We start from the raw sequence: 21304 nt of genomic DNA, 5'->3' as shown, positions 1-21304 counted from the left end.
GTGGGGGCACTTTGGCTAGTGCCAGGGTGCCCTCACACTAAGTAACTTTGCACCTAACCTTTACCAGGTAAAGGTTAGACATATAGGTTACTTATAAGTTACTTAAGTGCAGTGTAAAATGGCTGTGAAATAACGTGGACGTTATTTCACTCAGGCTGCAGTGGCAGGCCTGTGTAAGAATTGTGAGAGCTCCCTATGGGTGGCAAAAGAAATGCTGCAGCCCATAGGGATCTCCTGGAACCCCAATACCCTGGGTACCTCAGTACCATATACTAGGGAATTATAAGGGTGTTCCAGTAAGCCAATGTAAATTGGTAAAAATGGTCACTAGCCTGTCAGTGACAATTTGGAAAGAAATGAGAGAGCATAACCACTGAGGTTCTGATTAGCAGAGCCTCAGTGAGACAGTTAGTCACTACACAGGTAACACATTCAGGCACACTTATGAGCACTGGGGCCCTGGGTTACCAGGGTCCCAGTGACACATACAACTAAAACAACATATATACAGTGAAAAATGGGGGTAACATGCCAGGCAAGATGGTACTTTCCTACACAACCCCCCCCCAAACGAAGGACAATAAGACTAGCCATTACCTGATGAGTCTTCATTGTCTAAGTGGAAATATCTGGAGAGTCCATCTGCATTGGAGTGGCTACTCCCAGGTCTATGTTCCACTGTATAGTCCATTCCCTGTAGGGATATGGACCACCTCAACAATTTAGGATTTTCACCTTTCATTTGTTTTAGCCAAAGTAGAGGTTTGTGGTCTGTCTGAACAATGAAGTGAGTGCCAAACAGGTATGGCCTCAACTTCTTCAGAGCCCAGACCACAGCAAAGGCCTCCCTCTCAATGGCAGACCAACGCTTTTCTCTAGGGGTCAACCTTCTACTAATAAAAGCAACAGGTTGATCCTGGCCCTCAGAATTAAGTTGTGATAGGACTGCCCCTACTCCTAATTCAGATGCATCAGTTTGGACATAGAATTTTTTAGAGTAACAAGGGCTTTTCAGGACAGGTGCAGAGCACATGGCCTGCTTCAGCTCCTCAAAAGCTTTCTGACAGTTTGCTGTCCATAATACCTTTTTAGGCATTTTCTTGGATGTGAGGTCATTAAGAGGGGCTGCAATGGAGCCATAGTTCTTAATGAACCTCCTGTAATACCCAGTGAGGCCTAGGAAGGCTCTCACCTGAGTCTGAGTGGTAGGGGGAACCCAATCAATAATAGTTTGGATTTTCCCCTGAAGTGGTGCAATCTGTTCCCCACCAACAAGGTGTCCCAGATAAACCACCTTACCCTGCCCTATCTGGCACTTTGAAGCCTTGATAGTGAGGCCTGCCTTTTGCAGGGCCTCCAAAACTTTCCATAGGTGGACCAGGTGATCATCCCAGCTGGAGCTAAAGACAGCTATATCATCCAAATATGCTGCACTGAAAGCTTCCAGCCCTTGCAGGACTGTGTTCACCAACCTCTGAAAAGTGGCAGGTGCATTTTTCAAACCAAAAGGCATTACAGTAAACTGGTAATGTCCTCCAATGGTAGAAAATGCAGTCTTAGGTTTAGCATCTTCTGACATTTTGATCTGCCAATACCCTGCAGTCAAATCAAAAGTGCTTAGATACTTGGCAGATGCCAGTGTATCTATTAGCTCATCTGCCCTGGGTATAGGGTGAGCATCAGTTTTGGTTACCAAGTTGAGACCTCTATAGTCTACACAAAACCTAATTTCCTTCTTTCCATCTTTAGAATTGGGTTTTGGTACCAGTACCACAGGAGAAGCCCATGGACTGTCAGAGTGCTCAACCACTCCTAGTTCCAACATCTTCTGAACTTCTTGCTTTATGCAGTCCCTGACATGGTCAGGCTGCCTATAGATCTTACTTTTGACAGGTAAACTGTCTCCAGTATCTATAGTGTGCTCACACCAAGAAGTGGTGCCTGGCACAATGGAGAAGAGTTCTGAAAATTGTCCTAGGAGATTTATGCAATTATCTTTCTGCTCAGCAGTAAGACAATCAGCCAAAACTACACCTTCCACAAGAGCATCTTGTTCTGTGGAAGAGAAGAGATCAGGTAGAGGATCACTGTCTTCTTCCTGTCCCTCATCAGTTGCCATGAGCAGGGTGAGATCAGCCCTGTCATAGTAGGGTTTCAGGCGGTTGACATGGAGCACCCTAAGGGGACTCCTGGCAGTGCCTAAGTCAACCAAGTAGGTGACTTCACCCTTCTTTTCAACAATTGTGTGGGGTCCACTCCATTTATCTTGGAGTGCTCTTGGGGCCACAGGCTCCAAGACCCACACTTTCTGCCCTGGTTGGTACTGAACCAAAACAGCCTTCTGATCATGCCATTGCTTCTGGAGCTCTTGGCTGGCCTGAAGGTTTTTACTGGCCTTTTTCATGTACTCAGCCATCCTTGATCTGAGGCCAAGTACATAATCCACAATATCCTGCTTAGGAGCTTTTAAAGGTTGTTCCCAACCCTCCTTTACAAGTGTGAGTGGACCCCTAACAGGGTGTCCAAAAAGAAGTTCAAAGGGGCTGAAGCCCACTCCTTTCTGGGGTACCTCCCTGTAGGCAAAAAGGAGGCATGGTAGAAGGATATCCCATCTCCTGCGGAGTTTTTCAGGGAGTCCCATAATCATGCCTTTGAGAGTTTTATTAAATCTCTCCACCAGTCCATTTGTTTGTGGATGATAGGGTGTTGTGAACTTGTAAGTTACACCACACTCCTTCCACATGGCCTTTAAGTATGCAGACATGAAATTGCTTCCTCTGTCTGATACTACTTCCTTTGGGAAGCCCACCCTGGAAAATATTCCCAGGAGGGCCTTTGCCACTGCAGGAGCTGTAGTGGTCCTTAAAGGAATAGCTTCAGGATATCTTGTGGCATGGTCCACTACCACCAAGATAAACCTATTGCCTGAAGCAGTAGGAGGGTCAAGGGGGCCAACTATGTCAACCCCTACCCTTTCAAAGGGAACCCCAACCACAGGCAGTGGGATAAGGGGTGCCTTTGGGGTGCCACCTGTCTTGCCACTGGCTTGACAGGTTTCACAGGACTTGCAAAATTCTTTTGTGTCCTCAGACATCCTAGGCCAATGAAACAGTGGTACCAATCTGTCCCAAGTTTTCATTTGACCCAGGTGCCCAGCTAAGGGAATGTCATGTGCCAGTGTTAGGAGGAACTTTCTGTACTCCTGAGGAATCACTAATCTCCTGGCAGCTCCAGGTTTAGGATCCCTTTGCTCAGTGTACAAGAGGTTGTCCTCCCAGTAAACTCTGTGTGAGTCACTGACATCCCCATTAGCCTGTTTGACAGCTTGCTGTCTGAGACCCTCTAATGTGGGACAGGTTTGCTGTGCCACACTCAGCTCCTCTCTGGCAGGCCCCCCTTCACCCAAAAGCTCAGCAGTGTCTGCTTCCAGCTCCTCTGGTGTAGGTTCTGCACAGGGAGGGAATTCTTCTTCCTCAGAAGTAGAATCCACTGTAGAGGGAGGGATAGTAGGAAGTGGTTTGCTTCTACTAGCCCTAGCTTTAGGGAGCACTTGGTCCATTGTTCCAGGATCCAAGCTTCCCTGTCCTTTTTGCTTTTTGGCCTGAGCCCTTGTCAAAGCAAAAATATGCCCTGGGATGCCCAGCATTGCTGCATGGGCCTCCAACTCCACATCTGACCAAGCTGATGTCTCCAAATCGTTCCCTAATAGACAGTCTACAGGTAAATCTGAAGCTACCACAACTTTCTTTGGACCAGATACCCCCCCCCAGTTGAGATTTACAACAGCCATGGGGTGGCTTTGTGTTATGTTGTGAGCATCGGTTACTTGGTACTGGTGTCCAAGTATGTGTTGTTCAGGGTGCACCAGTTTCTCAATCACCATTGTGACACTGGCACCTGTGTCCCTGTAGGCCTGGACCTCAACACCATTTATTAGGGTTAGTTGCTTGTACTTCTCCAAGTTATGGGGGCAAGCAACCAAAGTGGCTAAGTCAATAGCCCCTTCAGAGACTAAAGTAGCCTCTGTGGTCTCCCTAATCAGACCAACCCCAACTAAATTACCAAAGGTGAGCCCAGCTACTCCCTTGGATTGGCTATTAGTAGGTTTGCTCCCACCACCACTGCTATTAGTAGGGACACTAGGTGTAGCAGTAGGGGTTGTAGTGGTAGGAGCTGTGGTGCCTTTCTTTGGACAACTGGGATCTGTTGTCCAATGGCCTTTTATCTTACATAAATAGCACCATGGTTTCTTTTCCTTGTTCTGATTAAAGGAGGATTTGGGCCCACCACCCCCACCAGAGTGTTTTTGTGGGCCTGATGAAGACTCATTTTTAGATTTGTCCCCACCCTTGTCAGAAGACTTACCATCCTTCTTTTTGTTGCCATCTTTGTCACCCCCTGTATGAACTTTTCTGTTCACTCTTGTTCTGACCCATTTGTCTGCCTTCTTTCCCAATTCTTGGGGAGAGGTCAGATCAGAGTCCACCAAGTACTGGTGCAACAAATCAGACACACAATTATTAAGAATATGCTCTCTCAGGATCAAGTTATACAGGCTGTCATAATCAGTAACTTTACTGCCATGTAACCACCCCTCCAAGGCCTTCACTGCCTGGTCAATAAAATCAACCCAGTCTTGTGAAGACTCCTTTTTGGTCTCTCTGAACTTTATCCTGTACTGTTCAGTGGTTAAGCCATAACCATCCAGGAGTGCATTCTTAAGAACTTGGAAATTATTGGCATCATTTTCTTTCACTGTAAGGAGCCTATCCCTACCTTTTCCACTAAATGATAGCCATAGGATAGCAGCCCACTGCCTTTGAGGGACATCCTGTACAGCACAGGCCCTCTCAAGTGCAGCAAACCACTTGTTAATGTCATCCCCCTCCTTATAAGGGGGAACTATCTTGTGCAGATTCCTGGAATCATGCTCTTTTGCAGGATGACTATGGGGAATACTGCTGCTGCCACCATGGGTATCTAAACCCAACTTCTGTCTTTCCCTCTCTATTTCTAAAGACTGTCTATCCAAATCCAGCTGTTGCTTCTTGAGCTTCAGTCTGGTTTGTTCCACTCTCAATCTATTGAGCTCCCTTTCTAACAATCTGTCATCAGGGTGGGTGGGAGGGACATTTCTAGATACAGAGGTATGATGGGAATGAACAGAAGGAGACCTGTCCCTTACAGAGGGCACCCTAACAGCTTGGCTACCAGCATAATGTGAGAGCACACCATCAGTATGGTGTGATTCAACCTCTGTACCAACTATGCTAGACTGTCTAGTAATGGGCAGGCTGAGAAGTTTCTTTCCTGAACCTTTTCCTGGGGGAGTCCCTGGATCAGATTGAGAACCATTAGCTACTTTTTCTACAGATTGGGCACTTATGGCCTTATCCTGTACTCTAAGCATATTAATTAACAGTTCTAAGGAAGGATTCTTCCCTACACTCAAACCTCTCTCTATGCAGAGACTCCTTGCTCCTTTCCAGCTAAGGTGATCATATGCAAGTTTGGACAGTTCAACATTTTTTCCTGTGCCAGACATTTTTTAGAGAGAGTTAAAGTGATAGAAAGAGAGAAAAAAGTTTTCAGAACTTTTTGGAAAGACAGAAAAAACTTTTTAAACTTTTAAGAACTTTTTGAAAGTTTAGAAGTACTTTTCAGCACTTAGAAAAGAGTGAAAAGAGGAAATGCAAAACTTTTTGGCTATGTGTATATACACTGACCTTGTTTTGTATATTTTTCTCTTATGAAAAGTACAATGACAAGAGTGGTAAGTAGTCTCAAGCACTTATCCCACCACTGCACAACCAATGTAGGAGGCTGGACTGGCTTGTAGTGAGTACCAAGGGGTACTTGCACCTTGCACCAGGCCCAGTTATCCCTTATTAGTGTATAGGGTGTCTAGCAGCTTAGGCTGATAGATAATGGTAGCTTAGCAGAGCAGCTTAGGCTGAACTAGGAGACGTGTGAAGCTACTACAGTACCACTTTGTGTCATATGCACAATATCATAAGAAAACACAATACACAGTTATACTAAAAATAAAGGTACTTTATTTTTATGACAATATGCCAAAGTATCCTAGAGTGTACCCTCAGTGAGAGGATAGAAAATATACACAAGATATATATACACACTAGCAAAAATATGCAGTATAGTCTTAGAAAACAGTGCAACCAATGTATAGTTACAATAGGATGCAATGGGGAAACATAGGGATAGGGGCAACACAAACCATATACTCCAGAAGTGGAATGCGAACCACGAATGGACCCCAAACCTATGTGACCTTGTAGAGAGTCGCTGGGACTATTAGAAAATAGTGAGAGTTAGCAAAATAACCCTCCCCAAGACCCTGAAAAGTGAGTGCAAAGTGCACTAAAGTTCCCCTAAGGACAAAATAGTCGTGTTAGAGGGAAAATGCAAGGAAAACACAAATCAGTAATGCAACAACGATGGATTCCTGACTGAGGGTACCTGTGGAACAAGGGGACCAAGTCCAAAAGTCACAAGCCACTCGGAGATGGGCAGATGCCCAAGAAATGCCAGCGGTTGGTGCAAAGAAGCTCTTACTAGGCTGAAGAGCTGTGAATACTGCAGGAACGACAAGGGCTAGAGACTTCCCCTTTGGAGGATGGATCCCCCACGCCTTGGAGAGTCGTGCAGAAGTGTTTTCCCGCCGGATGGACGCCAACAAACCTTGCTACACGCAAATCGTGCATTTGGCGTTTTTGGACGCTGCTGGGGCCCAGGAGGGACCAGGAGGTCGCAAATTGGACCTGCAGAGAGAGGGGACGTCGAGCAAGACAAAGAGCCCTCACTGAAGCAGGTAGCACCCGGAGAAGTGCCAGAAACAGGCACTACGAGGATGCGTGAAACGGTGCTCGCCGAAGTTGCACAAAGGAGTCCCACGTCGCCGGAGACCAACTTAGAAAGTCGTGCAATGCAGGTTTAGAGTGCCGTGGACCCAGGCTTGGCTGTGCACGAAGGATTTCCGCCGGAAGTGCACAGGGGCCGGAGTAGCTTGCAAAGTCGCGGTTCCCAGCAATGCAGCCCAGCGAGGTGAGGCAAGGACTTACCTCCACCAAACTTGGGCTGAAGAGTCACTGGACTGTGGGGGTCACTTGGACGGTGTTGCTGGATTCGAGGGACCTCGCTCGTCGTGCTGAGAGGAGACCCAAGGGACCGGTAATGCAGCTTTTTGGTGCCTGCTGTTGCAGGGGGAAGATTCCGTCGACCCACGGGAGATTTCTTCGGAGCTTCTGGTGCAGAGAGGAGGCAGACTACCCCCACAGCATGCACAAGCAGGAAAACAGTCGAGAAGGCGGCAGGATCAGCGTTACAGAGTTGCAGTAGTCGTCTTTGCTACTATGTTGCAGGTTTGCAGGCTTCCAGCGCGGTCAGCGGTCGATTCCTTATCAGAAGGTGAAGAGGGAGATGCAGAGGAACTCGGCTGAGCTCATGCATTCGTTATCTACAGTTTCCCCAGAGACAGAGACCCTAAATAGCCAGAAAAGAGGGTTTGGCTACCTGAGAGAGAGGAAAGGCTACTAACACCTGAAGGAGCCTATCACAAGGAGTCTCTGACGTCACCTGGTGGCACTGGCCACTCAGAGCAGTCCAGTGTGCCAGCAGCACCTCTGTTTCCAAGATGGCAGAGGTCTGGAGCACACTGGAGGAGCTCTGGACACCTCCCAGGGGAGGTGCAGGTCAGGGGAGTGGTCACTCCCCTTTCCTTTGTCCAGTTTCGCGCCAGAGCAGGGGCTAAGGGGTCCCTGAACCGGTGTAGACTGGCTTATGCAGAATTGGGCACATCTGTGCCCAACAAAGCATTTCCAGAGGCTGGGGGAGGCTACTCCTCCCCTGCCTTCACACCATTTTCCAAAGGGAGAGGGTGTCACACCCTCTCTCAGAGGAAGTTCTTTGTTCTGCCATCCTGGGCCAGGCCTGGCTGGACCCCAGGAGGGCAGCTGCCTGTCTGAGGGGTTGGCAGCAGCAGCAGCTGCAGAGAAACCCCAGGAAGGGCAGTCTGGCAGTACCAGGGTCTGTGCTACAGACCACGGGGATCATGGAATTGTACCAACAATGCCAGGATGGCATAGAGGGGGCAATTCCATGATCATAGACATGTTACATGGCCATATTCGGAGTTACCATGGTGAAGCTACATATAGGTAGTGACCTATATGTAGTGCACGCGTGTAATGGTGTCCCCGCACTCACAAAGTTCAGTGAATTGGCTCTGAACAATGTGGGGGCACCTTGGCTAGTGCCAGGGTGCCCTCACACTAAGTAACTTTGCACCTAACCTTTACCAGGTAAAGGTTAGACATATAGGTGACTTATAAGTTACTTAAGTGCAGTGTAAAATGGCTGTGAAATAATGTGGACGTTATTTCACTCAGGCTGCAGTGGCAGGCCTGTGTAGGAATTGTCATAGCTCCCTATGGGTGGCAAAAGAAATGCTGCAGCCCATAGGGATCTCCTGGAACCCCAATACCCTGGGTACCTCAGTACCATATACTAGGGAATTATAAGGGTGTTCCAGTAAGCCAATGTAAATTGGTAAAAATGGTCACTAGCCTGTCAGTGACAATTTGGAAAGAAATGAGAGAGCATAACCACTGAGGTTCTGATTAGCAGAGCCTCAGTGAGACAGTTAGTCACTACACAGGTAACACATTCAGGCACACTTATGAGCACTGGGGCCCTGGGTTACCAGGGTCCCAGTGACACATACAACTAAAACAACATATATACAGTGAAAAATGGGGGTAACATGCCAGGCAAGATGGTACTTTCCTACAAATACTCTAGATGTTGTTTCCAGACATAGATACAATACTATTCATGAGGTCGCCGGAAGTGGGCATAATACTCTAGATGTTGTCTCCAGAGACAGATACAATACTATTGATAAGGTCGCCGGAAGTGGGCATAATACTCTAGATGTCGTCTCCAGAGATAGATACAATGCTATTGATGTGGTCGCCCAAAGTGAGCATAGTCCTCTAGATGATATCTCTGAAGATGGACACAGTGTTATAGATGAGGTCACCAGAAGTGAGTATAATACTCTAGATGTCGTCTCCAGAGATAGGCACAATGCTATTGATGAGATCGCCAGAAGTGAGTATAATACTCTAGATGTCATCCTAAGAGATAGGCACAATGCTACTGATGAGGTTGCCAGAAGTGAGTATAATACTCTAGATGTCGTCTCCAGAGATAGGCACAATGCTATTGATGAGGTCGTCAAAAGTGAGTATAATACTCTAGATGTCATCCTAAGAGATAGGCACAATGCTACTGATGAGGTTGCCAGAAGTGAGTATAATACTCTAGATGATATATCTGCGCATGCACACAGTGTTATTGAGGAGGTCACCAGAAGTGAGTATAATACTCCAGATGACGTCTCCAGAGATAGATGCAATGTTGTTGATAAGATCGCCAGAAGTGAGTATAATACTCTAGATGTAGTCTCCAGAGACAGATACAATACTATTGATAAGGTCGCTGGAAGTGAGTATAATACTCTAGATGTCATCTCCAGAAATAGGCACAATGTTATTGGTGAGGGCGCCAAAAGTGAGTATAGTCCTCTAGATGATATATCTGCGCATGCACACAGTGTTATTGAGGAGGTCACCAGAAGTGAGTATAATACTCCAGATGACGTCTCCAGAGATAGATGCAATGTTGTTGATAAGATCGCCAGAAGTGCGTATAATACTCTAGATGTAGTCTCGAGAGATAGATATAATACTATTGATGAGGTCGCCGGAAGTGAGTATAATACTCTAGATGTCGTCTCCAGAGAAAGGCACAATGCTATTGATGAGGTCGCCAGAAGTGAGTATAGTCCTCTAGATGACATCTCTGGAGATGGACACATTGTTATGGATGAGGTTGCCAGAAGTGAGTATGATACTCTAGATGTAGTGTCAAGAGATAGATATAATACTATTGATGAGGTCGCCAGAAGTGAGTATAGTCCTCTAGATGATATCTCTGGAGATGGACACATTGTTATGGATGAGGTTGCCAGAAGTGAGTATGATACTCTAGATGTAGTGTCAAGAGATAGATATAATACTATTGATGAGGTCGCCAGAAGTGAGTATAGTCCTCTAGATGACATCTCTGGAGATGGACACATTGTTATGGATGAGGTTGCCAGAAGTGAGTATGATACTCTAGATGTAGTGTCAAGAGATAGATATAATACTATTGATGAGGTCGCCAGAAGTGAGTATAGTCCTCTAGATGACATCTCTGGAGATGGACACATTGTTATGGATGAGGTTGCCAGAAGTGAGTATGATACTCTAGATGTAGTGTCAAGAGATAGATATAATACTATTGATGAGGTCGCCAGAAGTGAGTATAGTCCTCTAGATGATATCTCTGGAGATGGACACATTGTTATGGATGAGGTTGCCAGAAGTGAGTATGATACTCTAGATGTAGTGTCAAGAGATAGATATAATACTATTGATGAGGTCGCCAGAAGTGAGTATAGTCCTCTAGATTACATCTCTGGAGATGGACACATTGCTATAGATGAGATCGCCAGACGTGAGTATAGTACTCTAGATGACGTCCCCAGAGATAGGCACTATGTTATAGATGAGGTCGCCGGAACCTGTCACAATACTCTTGATGATGTCTCTGGAGATGGACAGAATGTTATTGATGAGGTTGACAGAAGTGAGTATAACACTCTAGATCACATCTCCAGAGTTAGGTTGAGTGGTATTCAGGAGGTCGCTAGAACTGGGCGCAATACACCAGATGGCGTCTCTAGAGATAGGCACTCTGCTACTGATCAAGTCTCAAGAGCTGAGGATAAAAACTCTATAGGGGGTCTTAAGAACTGACCACTACTGCAAATGTGGCTTGCACACTACACACTATACTTTAGAGGTAACTTACATAATTGGATGGCGCAACTCTGCAAGAGCCCAGAGTAGCACAGATGATATTGGTAACGCATCCGCATCTTTTCTGCTAGGATAGTGTCTACCTACACACTTCACATTTTTCTTGCTAACCTCACTCCCTAATGTTTACAGAAGTATGTTCCTTGCTGCACACATGGGAAACATTGGATACACTGACCTATTGTGTCCTCATAGCTCTACGGCTCTCTCCTTCTCTTCACGCCTTGATTGTTGTGGTGAACTTTAGATACAATGGACATAGAAGACTAATCTGTTTCTCCCCATCTCTCTCCAGGACTGCCGGTCACCTTTGTGCGCGGCCTCACAGATACCCATGTGGTGCGGGGCAGTTCGGTGGTCTTCTGGTGTGAGCTGTGCAAGGCGAAGGGGGACGTGATGTGGCTGAAGGATGGCCAGCCCCTGGAGGCGAGCCGCCGATGCCTGATGAAGGCGGATGGGCGGGAACGCTCCCTCACGCTGCAGCACGTGGAGCCCAACGACGCTGGCGAGTACTCGTGCGAGTCCAAGGACGACCGCACGCTGGCCACGCTCACCGTGGAGAGTGAGTGGGGTCGGGAATCGAGGGGGCAAGGGGCCAGCAATGAAAAATAAGGTTCTTGCAGACTAACAAGAGGGTTAGGGATTGTTGGAAGTATCTTTTTAATTATTTTTGTTTGGCAATTTTTTTTTCTGGAAGCATTAGTCATTTACAAGCATGACATGCCTCCTGTTATTCGATGTTTACATCAACTGCTGGGTCGTACGCACAAGCATACAGAGGGCATAAAGAGCAACATAAACAGGCCTAAATAAAAATATAGGTTCTTTGAAGAAAAATGTATCTGTTTTTGCAAAGTGAGCGAAAAGCTCCTGCTAGTAAACTACATTCAAAAGCAAATCTTCAAGCAGGCGTTGTAGGCGCACTGTTTGTGACACTGTTACCTGGCTGTTTGTGGCACTCGTACCGAGCTGTTTGTGGCACTCATACTGAGCTGTTTGTGGCACTCATACCAAGCTGTCTGTGGCACTCATACCAAGCTGTCTGTGGCACTCGTACCAAGCTGTGTGTGGCACTCGTACTGAGCTATCTGTGGCACTCGTAGAAAGCTGTTTGTGGCACTCCAACTGAGCTATTTGTGGCACTCATACTGAGCTGTTTGGGGCACTGATACCAACCTGTTTGTGGCACTTGTATCAAGCTGTCTCTGGCACTCATACCGAGCTGTCTGTGGCATTCGTACCAAGCTGGTTGTGGCAGTTGTACCAAGCTGTCTATGGCACTTGTACCAAGCGGTTTGTGGCACCAAACTGAGCTGTCTGTGGCACTCATATAAGCTGTTTCTGGCACTTGTACCAAGGTGTTTGTGTCACCCGTACAGAGCTGTTTGTGGCACTCATACTGAGCGGTTTCTGGCACTCATACCAAGCTGTTTGTGGCACTTGTACCAAGCTGTGTGTGGCACTCATACTGAGCTGTTTGTGGCACTTGTACCAAGTTGTGTGTTGCATTCGTACCGAGCTGTCTGTGGCACTCGTAGTGAGCTATTTGTGGCACTCTTACCGAGCTGTTTGTGGCACTCATACTGAACTGTTTGGGGCACTCATACCGAGCTGTTTGTGGAACTCATACCGAGCTGTTTGTGTTACTCGTACCGAGCTGTTTGTGACAGTTGTACCAAGCCGTCGGTGGCACTCGTACCGAGTGTACCGAGCTGGTTGTGGCAGTTGACCCAAGCTGTCTATGGCACTCATACCGAGCTGTCTGTGGCACTCTTACTGAGCTGTTTGTGACATTCATACCGAGCTGTTTGTGGCACTCATACTGAGCTGTCTGTGTCACTCATACAAGCTGCTTGTGGTCCTTGTACCAAGCTGTTTGTGGCACTCGTACTGAGCTGTTTGTGGCACTCATACTGAGCTGTTTGTGGCACTTTTACCGAGTTGCTTATGGCACTTGTACCAAGCTGTTTGTGGCACTCATACTGAGCTGTTTGTGGTACTCGTACTGAGCTGTTTGTGGAAGTTGTACCAAGCTGTCTGTGGCACTTGTACCAAGCTGTCTGTGGCACTTGTACCAAGTGTACCGAGCTGTTTGTGGCACTCATACCGAGTGATTTGTGGCACTCATACTGAGTTGTCCGTGGCACTCCTACCAACCTGTTTGTGGCATTTGTACCAAGCTGTTTGTAGCACTCGTACCGAGCTGTTTGTGGCACTCATACTGACCTGTTTTTAGCAATTGTACCAAGCTGTCTGTGGCACTTGTACCGAACTATCTGTGGCACTCGTACTGAGCTAGCTGTGGCACTCATACCAAACTGTTTGGGGCACTCATACTGAGATGTTTGTGGCACTCGGCCCGAGCTGTTTGTGGCACTTGTAATGAGTTGTTTGTGACATTCGTACCAAGCTGTTTGTGGCACTTGTACTGAGCTGTTTGTGGCACTCATACTGAGCTGTTTGTGGCACTTGTATTTGTGGCACTTGTACCAATCTGTGTATGGCACGTGTACCAAGCTGTTGTGGCACTCGTACCAAGCTGTCTGTTGCATTCATTCCAAGCTGTTTTTGGCACTCATACTGAGCTGTTTGTGGCACTCATAGTGAGCTGTTTGTGGCACTCATACCTAGCGGTTTGTGGCACTCGTGCCGAGTTGTTTGTGGCACTCATACCAAGCTGTTTGTGGCACTCATGCGGAGCTGTTTGTGACACTCGTGCCGAGCTGTTTGTGACACTCCTGACATGACAAAGTCATTGCCCACCTGAAAACAAAAAAACCCTCAGAAGGAAATTAATTGGCCCAAGATATTCAGAAATTGACAGGAACACAAGGAATCAGTCCATTCCTATTTTAGAAGATGTATGCAGGTGTGCATGGACCACAGCAGCATGAATGATCCTCTTGGCAACGCGCGCAATGTTCTGTTGACTCCCCGGGCACTCAGGTGCTCTGATGCTCCCCACTCTCGACCTCCTCTTCGAGGGTGTTGGGAGGTAGGAGGGCCACACATAGCGCCTACTGCCTTTCTCCTTCTTGCATAGACATGTGCACCTTATTTATTTAGTTAGGAGTTTTTGTAAAGCGCTCTATCACTCCAAGTGGAGCCCCATTGCGCTGACAGAAGCTGCAGACTAAGGGTCATATTTATGAGCCCCTCGCGCTGCCATTGCACCACTTTTTGTGGCATGGTGGTGGCGCAAACCTTGAGCTTATGTATTTGAGGCCACGCAGAGCCACTTTTCATGGCTTTGAGTGGCCTCATAGATATGGAGTAAGGCAAGGCAGCTCACTGCGTTGCCTTACTCTGTGTCAGGGGGGCGTGCCATGGGCGTTGCGGTGGGTGTTTCCACCCAACATCCATGGGATTTGACGCATCCCCAGATTTACCAGCGCTAGTAAACCTGGGGATGCGCCAAAACCTTACGCCTTTATTTCTTCTTGTTTTTTCCTCTTTCTGTGTTTTTATGTGTGCTGCAGACATAGAAAGAGGAAAAGTCTCCCAGGAATGTTTTGGTGCAGGAAGGTGCTCCTTCCTGCACAAAAAGAATCCTGCCTACAAAGCAGACACCCTTGCACTATAGTATGTGGGTGCCTTCATTGGGGCTAGGGAACCAAAACGGCGACAGCACAGAGGGAAAGGACAGGAATGCGCCATATTGCATAAATACCGTGCATTCCTGCCCTTGCCCTTTCACGCATGGCAGCGCTTCGCTGCCCTGCATCAAAACCCATAAAATGGGCCTAGACATGCAAATAAAAGCTTAAAAAGCCAGGCCCCAGATCTACTAAGAAATCACGCAACGCAGCACACTAAGTAAAGAGTAAAAAGAGCAGAATAGGGTAATTTCTACTAAGACGTGGCTCTGTTCTCTCTCCTTGAGCTGGCGCACTTCATCCTGCCATGCGCCAAAGCAGACACGCCATGGTGCAAGGGTTCTTGCGATGTAGCAAGCATAGTTTCGTTTACAGGAAAGGGTCCTTCCTGCACATAAACTGCACTTTAAGGGATTTCCCTCTATGATGTGTGCTGTAGAATGCAGCAGATGCATAAAGCGGGTAAAACGCGGAGGAATTAAAACATTTCTCCTCGTTGCGCCTACTCCAGGAGGCACAGGGTGTTGCATGAGTCCCTGTCTATAATTCTTTGGAGACAGGGTTCTCATCAAACCTCACAGGTGGTTGCATAGGAGCTCGCATGCACCACCCATGGAACACGCCCTTGATGCAAGTAATGCAAGGCAGCACAGTGCCCAGCTTTGCATTACTTGTGCTTACAATACAACTCTGATTGCGATTCGCGTTGGATTATAAATACCTATACAACACATTGCACCGGGTTTGCATGAAAAAAGTAATGCAAACTCAGCACCAAGTCTGCAAGCCTGGGCCCAGGTTTTGGGGTCTTCCTGATATGCCACAGTGATGCCATGAAGCAAATTTCAAAAGGAATAGAACTCCAGGTAGTGGGTCACAAAACCCAGAAGGAATGGCCACCACACTTAGCGACCCCACCTAAACATTACCTCTCCAGGCAACTGGCAGAGCCATGAACATCCATAAATGGGCACCACATCAAACTGAGCAAGTACAAATCCAACATTTGAGACCCCAGTGTCTGCTGTGCATGGTAAGGAGCCCCCCTGACTGGCATCTGTCACAGCAGCAAGAGTACTGAAGCTTCCGAGCAGATGCCTCGCGTTTGACGCCATGTTGGACACCGCTTTTTAACCAGTGTCAGCATCTATGTTGGGACATTTACACTCAAAACTCCAAATACAAATGTGAAACTACAACTCCCAGAGTGCAGTGTGGTTTTTGTTCAAACCCTAGAACTGGCAGAAGGTGACCCATACAGAAGGATGCTTCTCATTCTTCAACTTGTCCATTCAAAAGCCATCGTGATTCAATCAAAAAGTAAGTTCAAATTCATTGGCTGCTGCTCAGTTCCAGGTACTTTGGGATTTTCCACAACCACAACTTTCTGGAGGTTCTAATTTCGGGAAAGTGCAAAAAACTGTGACAACTCTTTTATATTAAAAATATTTGCCAGCTGTATGCACAGAAAGTAATATGATTGCCAATCGTTATGTCTATGTGAGCAGCTTTACTCAATTATTGGGAAGTACTTGCATTTTTTGTATGCATAATGCCTTTCAAATGAAGAAGAAAGCAAATTGGTTCTGTTTTTTCTGCCCACCATGCCACCTCAGATGATTAGGCACAGCCATATGCAAATCCCAGCCCAGCTTGAATACCAAGCCAGCTCCTTCATTCGGGTGTAGCTTAATTCCAGTGCACAGTGAGGAAGGGACCCCCATCTGAGCACACCCTTGGGCACTTAGGGAGTTACATCAAACATACAAAAGGTGATGAGAGGAAAATAGTCAGTGACACCAGAGTATGCAGGGCCAGGGTCCTCTGGAGAATAGTAGAGAGGACAAGGTTTTAGTAGGCATGTGTGAAACACCTGAGAGGTACAACCATGCATGTGTGAAACACCTGAGTGGGGCAACCATGCATGTGTGAAACACCTGAGTGGTGCAGCCATGCATGTGTGAAACACCTGAGTGGTGCAGCCATGCATATGTGAAACACCTGAGCGGTGCAACCATGCATGTGTGAAACACCTGAGAGGTACAACCATGCATGTATGAAACACTGGAGTGGTGCAACCATGCATATGTGAAACACCTGAGAGGTACAACCATTCATGTATGAAACACCTGAGAGGTACAACCATGCATGTGTGAAACACCTGAGTGGTGCAGCCATGCATATGTGAAACACCTGAGAGGTACAACCATGCATGTATGAAACACCTCAGTGGTGCTACCCTGGATGTGTGAAACATCTGAATAGTGCAGCCATACACGTGTGAAACACTGGAGTGCTGCAACCATACACGTGTGAAACACCTGAGTGGTGCAACCATGCTTGTGTGAAACACTGGATTGGTGCAGCCATGCATATGTGAAAACCCTGAGTGGTGCAAACATGTATGTGCGAAACACTGGAGTAGTGCAACCATGCATGTGTTAAACACCTGAGTGGTGCAACCATGCATGTGTGAAACACCTGAGTGGTGCAGCCATGCATATGTGAAACACCTGAGAGGTACAACCATGCATGTGTGAAACGCCTGAGCGGTGCAACCATGCATGTGTGAAACACCTGAGAGGTACAACCATGCATGTATGAAACATTGGAGTGGTGCAACCATGCATATGTAAAACACCTGAGAGGTACAACCATGCATGTGTGAAACACCTGAGAGGTACAACCATGCATGTGTGAAACACCTGAGTGGTGCAGCCATGCATATGTGAAACACCTGAGAGGTACAACCATGCATGTATGAAAGACCTCAGTGGTGCAACCATGGATGTGTGAAACATCTGAATAGTGCAGCCATACACGTGTGAAACACTGGAGTGCTGCAACCATACACGTGTGAAACACCTTAGTGGTGCAACCATGCATGTGTGAAACACTGGAGTAGTGCAGCCATGCATATGTGAAACACCTGAGCAGGGAAAACATGAATGTATGAAACACCTTAGTGGTGTAACCATGCACTTGTGACACACTGGAGTGGTGCAACCATGCATATGTGAAACACCTGAGTGGTGCAAACATGTATGTGTGAAACACTGGAGTAGTGCAACCATGTATGTGTGAAATACCTGAGTAGTGCAGCCATACACGTGTAAAACACTGGAGTGGTGCAACCATACACGTGTGAAATACTGGTGTGGTGCAACCATGCATGTGAGAAACACACAATGGTGAAACCATGCATGTGTGAAACACTGGAGTTCTGCCACCATGCATATGTGAAATACCTGAATGGTGCAACCATGCATGTGGGAAACATTGGAGTGGTGCCACCATGCATATGTGAAACACCTGAGAGGTACAACAATGCGTGTATGAAACACCTGAGTGGTGCAACCATGCATGTGTGAAACAGCTAAGTAGGTCAAACATTAATGTGTGAAACACCTGAGTGGTGCAACCATGCATGTGTGAAACACCTGAGTGGTGTAACAATGCATGTGTGAAACACCAGAGTGGTGCAACCATGCATGTGAGAAACAAAACAATGCTGAAACCATGCACGTGTGAACCACTGGAGTGGTGTTACCATGATGTGGGAAACACCTGAGTGGTGCAACCATGCATGTGTGAAACACCTCAGTGGTGCAGCCATGCATATGTGAAACACGTGAGAGGTACAACCATGCATGTATGAAACACCTCAGTGGTGCAACCATGGATGTGTGAAACATCTGAATAGTGCAGCCATGCACGTGTGAAACACTGGAGTGCTGCAACCATACACGTGTGAAACATCTGAGTGGTGCAACCATGCATGTGTGAAACACTGGAGTGGTGCAGCCATGCATATGTGAAACACCTGAGTAGGGAAAACATGAATGTATGAAACACCTTAGTAGTGTAACCATGCACTTGTGACACACTGGAGTGGTGCAACCATGCATATGTGAAACACCTGAGTGGTGCAAACATGTATGTGTAAAACACTGGAGTAGTGCAACCATGCATGTGTGAAACACCTGAGTAGTGCAGCCATACATGTGTAAAACACTGGAGTGGTGCAACCATACACGTGTGAAATTCTGGAGTGGTGCAACCATGCATGTGAGAAACACACAAAGGTGAAACCATGCATGTGTGAAACTTCTGAGTAGTGCAACCATGCATGTGTGAAACACTGGAGTTCTGCCACCATGCATATGTGAAACACCTGAATGGTGCAACCATGCATCTGTGAAACATTGGGGTGGTGCAACCATGCATATGTGAAACACCTGAGAGGTACAACTATGCATGTATGAAACATCTGAGTGGTGCAACCATGCATGTGTGAAACAGATAAGTAGGTCAAACATTAATGTGTGAAAAACCTGAGTGGTGCAACCATGCATGTGTGAAACACCTGAGTGGTGTATAAAATGCATGTGTGAAACACCAGAGTGGTGCAACCATGCATGTGAGAAACAAAACAGTTCTGAAACCATGCATGTGTGAACCACTGGAGTGGTGTTACCATGCATGTGGGAAACACCTGAGTGGTGCAACCATGCATGTGTGAAACACCTGAGTGGTGCAGCAATGCATATGTGAAACACCTGAGAGGTACAACCATGCATGTATCAAACACCACAGTGGTGCAACCATGGATGTGTGAAACATCTGAATAGTGCAGCCATACACGTGTGAAACACTGGAGGGCTGCAAACATACACGTGTGAAACACCTGAGTGGTGCAACCATGCATGTGTGAAACACTGGAGTTGTGCAGCCATGCATATGTGAAACACCTGAGTAGGGAAAACATGAATGTATAAAACACCTTAGTAGTGTAACCATGCACTTGTGACATACTGGAGTGGTGCAACCATGCATATGTGAAACACCTGAGTGGTGCAAACATGTATGTGTGAAACACTGGAGTAGTGCAACCATACATGTGTGAAACACCTGGAGTGGTGCAACCATACACGTGTAAAATACTGGAGTGGTGCAACCATGCATGTGAGAAACACACAATGGTGAAACCATGCATGTGTGAAACTCCTGAGTAGTGCAACCATGCATGTGCGAAACACTGGAGTTCTGCCACCATGCATATGTGAAACACCTGAATGGTGAAACCATGCATGTGTGAAACTCCTGAGTAGTGCAACTATGCATGTGTGAAACACTGGAGTTCTGCCACCATGCATATGTGAAACACCTGAATGGTGCAACCATGCATGTGTGAAACATTGGAGTGGTGCAACCATGCATATGTGAAACACCTGAGAGGTACAACTATGCATGTATGAAACACCTGAGTGGTGCAACCATGCATGTGTGAAACAGCTACGTAGGTCCAACATTAATGTGTGAAACACCTGAGTGGTGCAACCATGCATGTGAGAAACCAAACAATGCTGAAACCATGCATATGTGAACCACTGGAGTGGTGTTACCATGCATGTGGGAAACACTTGAGTGGTGCAACCATGCATGTGGGAAACACTGGAGTGGTGCAACCATGCATGTGTGAAACACCAGAGTGGTGAAATCATGCATGTGTGAAAACCGGACTGGTGCTACCATGCATGTGTGAAACACCAGAGTGGTGCAACCATGCTGTGTGAATAACCAGAGTGGTGCAGCCATGCACGTGTGAAACACCTGAGAGCTGCAACCATGCATGTGTCAAACACCAGGCTGGTGCTACCATGCGTGTGTGAAACACTGGGGTGGTGCTACCATGCATGTGTGAAACCCCAGAGTGGTGCAACCATGCGTGTGTGAAACACCGGAGCACTGCAACCATGCACGTTTGAAACACCTGGACCACAAACTGAACCCCAGAAGGGATGGAATTCTTGTGACTGCTGACCACCTTTGCACCCACATGGACAGGCCACCTGTGCCACCAGTACATCATCTTTGACCTCAGTTCACGGTCAAAGCTTTAATTGCACGTCTGAAACCTGTCTAAGGATTTTTTTACATCACTACCTCCTAATCATTTGATGTGGTTTCTGGGCAAGAGATGATGCAAAAAAATTGCTTCTGATGAACTCGGGGATACTATTCTTTCAATCATCAATGCTGGTGAAGTCGCCATGAGTATTTAGAGGTGTACCACCACCTTTGGTACCATAGATCGCAAGATTCTACATTGACAGTTGTCTGAAGATGCCAAAGCTGTCCCTAGGTATTGCAGCAGTTCACCATATTCTAGAAGGACAAGATGTTAAAAAAAGTATTTTGCATGGCTGTATTGCTTGTGGTGCCCACAAGAGATACGACTCTCACCTATTTTGCTCAGTATTAAAATGGACCCTTATTCATTTCATCCCCTGTGGACTAGGGTCACATTGCAGATACCTGGGTTTATGTGGTTGCCCCAGTGGATATGCGGCATTATCGAAGGATCTGGTAGCAGTGTGGAAGATTAACACATGGCTGCAAATCAGTAAGAAGGATGGGTTAGGATGCTACCTCGAGAGATTGCCAGTGGTTAGACTTATTGCAAGCAGCCTCTCATCACCTTTTGTATGTTTTTTGTACCACCCTAAGTGGCAGGGGTATGCCCAGACACAGGTCCCGTGGTCACTGTGTCACTGAAAACAAGCTGTACCTGGCTGATGAGCCTTTATCAGGATAAAAACTTTCCTAGTTTGCTTGTGTTCGGGTTCAGGGAGGACCTGGTTTGGCAGTACAGACTGGATGTTCCCATGAGGAGCAGGGTCAAGACTGATTTGCATATGGGTGGGTCCAAACTGAGGTGGCACGGTGAGCAAAAGAATGATGGGTTGGAGTGCTACC

The 21304-nt window shown here is 46.8% G+C and overlaps 1 protein-coding gene across 4 annotated transcripts in view; it reads left to right on the top strand.

The window, feature by feature from the left end:
• The window catches only part of OBSL1 (obscurin like cytoskeletal adaptor 1), a 368734-nt gene that overhangs the window by 260581 nt on the left and 86849 nt on the right, over positions 1-21304 (top strand). For all 4 annotated transcript variants that reach the window (XM_069227203.1, XM_069227206.1, XM_069227205.1 and 1 more), the window contains one exon: positions 11245-11511. In XM_069227203.1, coding sequence (XP_069083304.1) covers positions 11245-11511 — 267 coding nt within the window. The remainder of the gene's footprint in view (positions 1-11244; positions 11512-21304) is intronic.

Source organism: Pleurodeles waltl, chromosome 3_2, assembly GCF_031143425.1.
Source record: "Pleurodeles waltl isolate 20211129_DDA chromosome 3_2, aPleWal1.hap1.20221129, whole genome shotgun sequence".
Classification (NCBI taxonomy): domain Eukaryota; kingdom Metazoa; phylum Chordata; class Amphibia; order Caudata; family Salamandridae; genus Pleurodeles; species Pleurodeles waltl.
The sequence above is the reverse complement of the archived record's forward strand: the minus strand, read 5'-3'. Positions and strand labels throughout refer to the sequence as shown.